Below are 4,605 nucleotides of genomic sequence, written 5' to 3'. Positions count from 1 at the left end.
TAATAATTTAAAAAAATTGAAAAAAAAAGAAATGTTTTCTTATTTTAAAACTGGGAGAAAAACCCTTATTATCAAACATCTCAGAAGTATATCAATCTTAAATACAAGAGTTAAAGAAAAATAGCTATTTTATTTCTTTTTATTTTCTCATTCTTCCTCTTTACACATTTAACTAATATTCTTTTGCTTTATCTTTCCAAGCTGCCCTTTGAAATGTGTCAGCAAAATTCAGTCTATCTGACATCTGTCTTGCTCTTGTCTTCTTTCTTTGTAATGACATTTTTTATGTAATGAAGAATTCTCATAATTTGCATTCTTCTTTTAATTTTCCTTCTTCATGTAGGATATTCTCAGTATCATCCCACAGTTCATTAGTGTTTAGGGCCTCAAACCAATTTTTCAGAGGAGTCAAGGATTCTGAAGCTTCATCTGACATACTCTGGGCATGCTGCCCTGCTCCTTGGAGAGGTACATCATGTTTGGCAGAATGAAGGGGCGGCGAAGGCAAGGAAGACCTTCAATGAGATGGATGAATTCTGTGACTGGAGCGGTGGGAATAAGTGCATTTGAGAAGGCTAGGTTGGCACAGGATAGAACAGCATTTAGAGATCTTGTACATAGGGTCGCTATGAGTTGCAATCAACTCGATGGCACATAACAACAACAACAACAATTAAATTCATGTAGGATACACTCAAGGTGATAGTTTGGTTCTTGATAATTTATTTTCTTTAGCTTCACTCTGAACTTTCACATGATTAGTTGATAGTCTACTCCACAATCAGCACTTGGTCTTCACAGCTGATACTGAGCCTCTCCAACAATTCTTTCCACATAGGTAATAAATGTGGTTTCTGTTAATTCCACAAGATGAGGTCTATGTGTATCATCACTGTTTTTTATTACTTATAAAATTTGCTTTAATCCTGTCACCATTGTCTATATTTTTCAAATACTGACTCATCTTTCTTCCTTGTTCTCAACTTTCGCATTCCAGTCACCAATTATTACTAATAAATCTTGGCTGCATGTTCAATTTACTTCAGACTGCAAAAGGTCGTAGAAATCTCTTTCCTCCTCACTGGTTCTAGCTGTTGGTACATTATACAAGTGACATAAACTTGCTTGTCAAAACTGAGTAGAATTTGAAGCATTTGTTGCAGAGGGTCAGGAACTGTAGTCTTCAATATGGACTACATCTCAATATCAAGAAAACAAAGATTCTCATCACTGAAACAATTGGCAGTTGAGGATGTCAACAATTTCATCTTGCTCAGATCCACAATCAACTTCTTGGCACCAGCAGTCAGGAAATCAAAAGACAAGATGCTCTGCGAAAGTTAGCTGTTTGGGACCTCTCTAGACTGCTAAGGAGCAACAATGTCAGTCTAGAGACCAAGGTGTGCCATGGTCTTCTAAATTACTTGATATATATCTGTGAGCTATACAATGACAAAAAATGACAGAAGAATTTTATGCCTTTGAGTTGTGATGCTGGAGAAGAGTATTGAACATACTACCAAAGGAACAAATAGGTCAGTTCTGCAGTGGTTGAAACCAGGTTGCTCCTTGCAGGCAAGGATTGTGACGCTTCATCTCACATACTTTGGGCTACCAGAAGGGACCAATCCTTGGAGGACATCATGCTTAAAAGGGTGGAAAATCAGCACAGGAAAGGAAGACTCTGGATGAGATAGATTGACACAGTAACTGTTGATATGGGGATAGGTGTGTCAGGGACAGTGAGACCGGCTCAAGATAGGGCAGGACTAAGAGTTACTGTTCATAGGATCACTATGAGTTGTAGACAGATGACTCGACAGCATGTAACAACAACAATGTATTTCTTAAGCCAATTGATTATGCTCAACTCAAAAAGGTCTTATAGATTTCTGGAAAATTTAACTCATTTCAGGGATGTTGGCTATAAAAAACCTTCTGAAATTACAATTTTAAACTGTAAACAATATAAAAAGATAGGTATGAAAAATATGCAGATACATAAACTATGTACACATACAACCTGTTTTAAACCATTTAACAAAATATTTCAAGAACTGAAACCTTAATGTTAAGTCACAAGGAAATGGCATGAACTTAACAAACCATTCTAAGAACTCATCAAAGCATCTTTGTTAGTCTTTGTGCAGGTAGAGAACTGTAAGCTGAATTTAGGTTCCTCTGAAAGGGCATCATTTTCCATTTATCTAACCTCAATCAGCTCTATATTGTTTCTTCAATTTGTGTTTTTTTAAATGTCATATGTTTTTCTGTTGTAATAATCAGCCACAGTTTGTCTATTTTGTCCTTCTTAGCCAACCTGAAAGCTGCCCGAGCACTGAGAAACAAAATTGTTATAAAAGCAGTAATATTTTAGTTTCCTCAAACCATTATCAATATTATACACAAGTATATGTACACACACCCCTAGACACACTTGTGATTTAGAAACTATTTTCTTCCTTTTTCTGTCACATGTAAAGTTAAGAATTTTGGATACGCAAAGTCACTCTGGTGGCCTAGTGGTAAGAAACTGACTACACAAGGGCATGTAGTTCGAATACACCAACTGAGCCATGGAAGAAGGATGGGCAATCTCCTCCCTGTGATTTTCTGTGTTTGAAAACTCACCAGAGGGTCAGTTATGGGTCAGATCCGACACATTGGCAGAAAACAACAATTCGAAACATTTAGCACTTTCAGGGCAGATAAAAATTAGTGTTGCAAAAACGATTACATATTCAATAATCACACAAGTGAAATCCTTACCTTTTGGTCCAATCTTTGCAAGAATAGAATGAATCTGTGCCATTAACTCTTCATTTGGAGGAGTTTCTTTGCTAGCATTCATCAGTAACTGTAATAATATTTGTGAACCACCTTTGGCAACTAAAACACTAGCTCTCCGACCGCCACCTAAAAAATTTTAAATATTTTTTTCAAAAAATATAAAATAATCCCATTACACATTAGTATTAAAATCTCTTAGCATTCAGTATCTTTCAAAGTGATGACTGCCAAAGTCAAACAAATACCACCAATATCACATTTCACTCGACTGCCTTTAGTTAGAAAATGGTAGAAAGAATAAACACACACATGAGGCCTAAATTCTAAGGTTAAGGCTGTAAAACACAAGGGTTGCATGGGCAAAGTGAAAGATACTACAAAGTAACTATGAAAAAACAAGAGTTTCTAAATTCCAGTAATCACAACAGCTCTTGAATGGGTAACAAAATATTCCAAATAGTATAGATATAATGTAAGAAAAGAAATAAAAACTCACCAGCAGTTACTAGCTCAACAAGAATGTTTAGAATGTTGAGTGTAGTTTGAAGATCTTTCGTGTTCTGAAACAAATATTTTAGTTGATTTATTAAAACATCTTAATTTGTGACTTCCAAATTTTGTCAACCTCTTGAAAATTAACTATTATTATACAGATGATTCTCAGAACTGCTCTAAGAGTAAATGTATTCAAGTTCCCACCATTCACACCACTCTGATCTCTTCTTGCCCTTAAGAATTTTTACAGAAGAGTTATTATTTTCTTAGTATCAATATTATCATAAGAATATTTTCCTTTGAGTTCCTCATATTTCTAGCAAACATTTAAGTAAATCAATTGAAATGAGACATTAAAAGGCATATAGTCACCTCTACCCTCACAGAAAACATTTTCTTGTGGATCATGTCAAAATAATCACACATACCTATGCAAGTCATTCATACATATATATACATAGAGATTTATTTCCCTAAATTGTGGTATTTTTATATATCAATAGACAAAGGTATTTTTATTCATTTTAAGGACTTAATCATTACAAATACATTGCTTTTGGACTCTTAACTGACCTTGCTGTTGGTTTTTCATGTGACAAATTATACAGGAGGAGATGGCCCATCTTTCTCCCTGAGAGTAACTGATGGACTCAAACTGCTAGAGTAGCTCAGTCTTCTTACCAACTAGACCATCAGAGCTACCTGTAAGGACTACATGGTATATTTCACATAAAACTACTACCGGGATGTGACTTGAGCTAGAGCCAGACAAGACCAGAGATGCCACAAGCCCAGGACTCCGAATAGCTTGGAGGTGATAAATAATAGCTCTTCAACTCTGCAATAAAAAATGGCCTCCAATAAAACCACCTTGCAAAAAAATGGAAAAGAAACAGAATGGAAAAAGTAAAAAAGTTGAAGAGGCAGAACCACAAGAATCTGCGGTAGAAAAAATACTGGATCAATGTATAACAAATGGGAAGGTGGAGTATTTCCTCAAATGGAAGGAATTAGAGATGCTGACGGTATTTGGAATAGGAAGGGAAACTAAGTAGCCCAGAATTAACTGAAGTATTTTTAATTCCAAAAAATGTTAGTAAAGAAAAAGATGACACAAAAATTAAAATCTTTAACAGGTAGTGAAATGATGATAGCAAATCAAAGAAGAAAAGAGATGCTACTGACAAATTAAGAGGCTTTGCCAGAGATTTTTTTTTAATCATTATTATTATTAAATTTTATTAGTTTCAATGAACATTCACAGGGATTCTGGGCTTTCACTCCTTCATTGCTGCACCATTCTCTCCACCCTCCTCCCCA

The 4,605-nt window shown here is 35.2% G+C and overlaps 1 protein-coding gene across 1 annotated transcript in view; it reads right to left on the bottom strand.

Annotated features, from left to right (window-relative positions):
* AGTPBP1 (ATP/GTP binding protein 1) overlaps positions 1 to 4,605 on the bottom strand; it is a 273,980-nt gene that overhangs the window by 221,371 nt on the left and 48,004 nt on the right. The window contains exons 4-5 of the mRNA XM_006900869.1: positions 3,287 to 3,350; positions 2,770 to 2,916 (exon numbers count right to left, since the gene is read on the bottom strand). Coding sequence (XP_006900931.1) covers positions 2,770 to 2,916; positions 3,287 to 3,350 — 211 coding nt within the window. The remainder of the gene's footprint in view (positions 1 to 2,769; positions 2,917 to 3,286; positions 3,351 to 4,605) is intronic.

The sequence above is a fragment of the Elephantulus edwardii genome, unplaced genomic scaffold, assembly GCF_000299155.1.
Source record: "Elephantulus edwardii isolate Elephantulus edwardi_28Jun2011 unplaced genomic scaffold, EleEdw1.0 scaffold00298, whole genome shotgun sequence".
NCBI lineage: Eukaryota > Metazoa > Chordata > Mammalia > Macroscelidea > Macroscelididae > Elephantulus > Elephantulus edwardii.
Note: the sequence above shows the minus strand (reverse complement) of the source record. Positions and strands in the feature narration are given on the sequence as shown.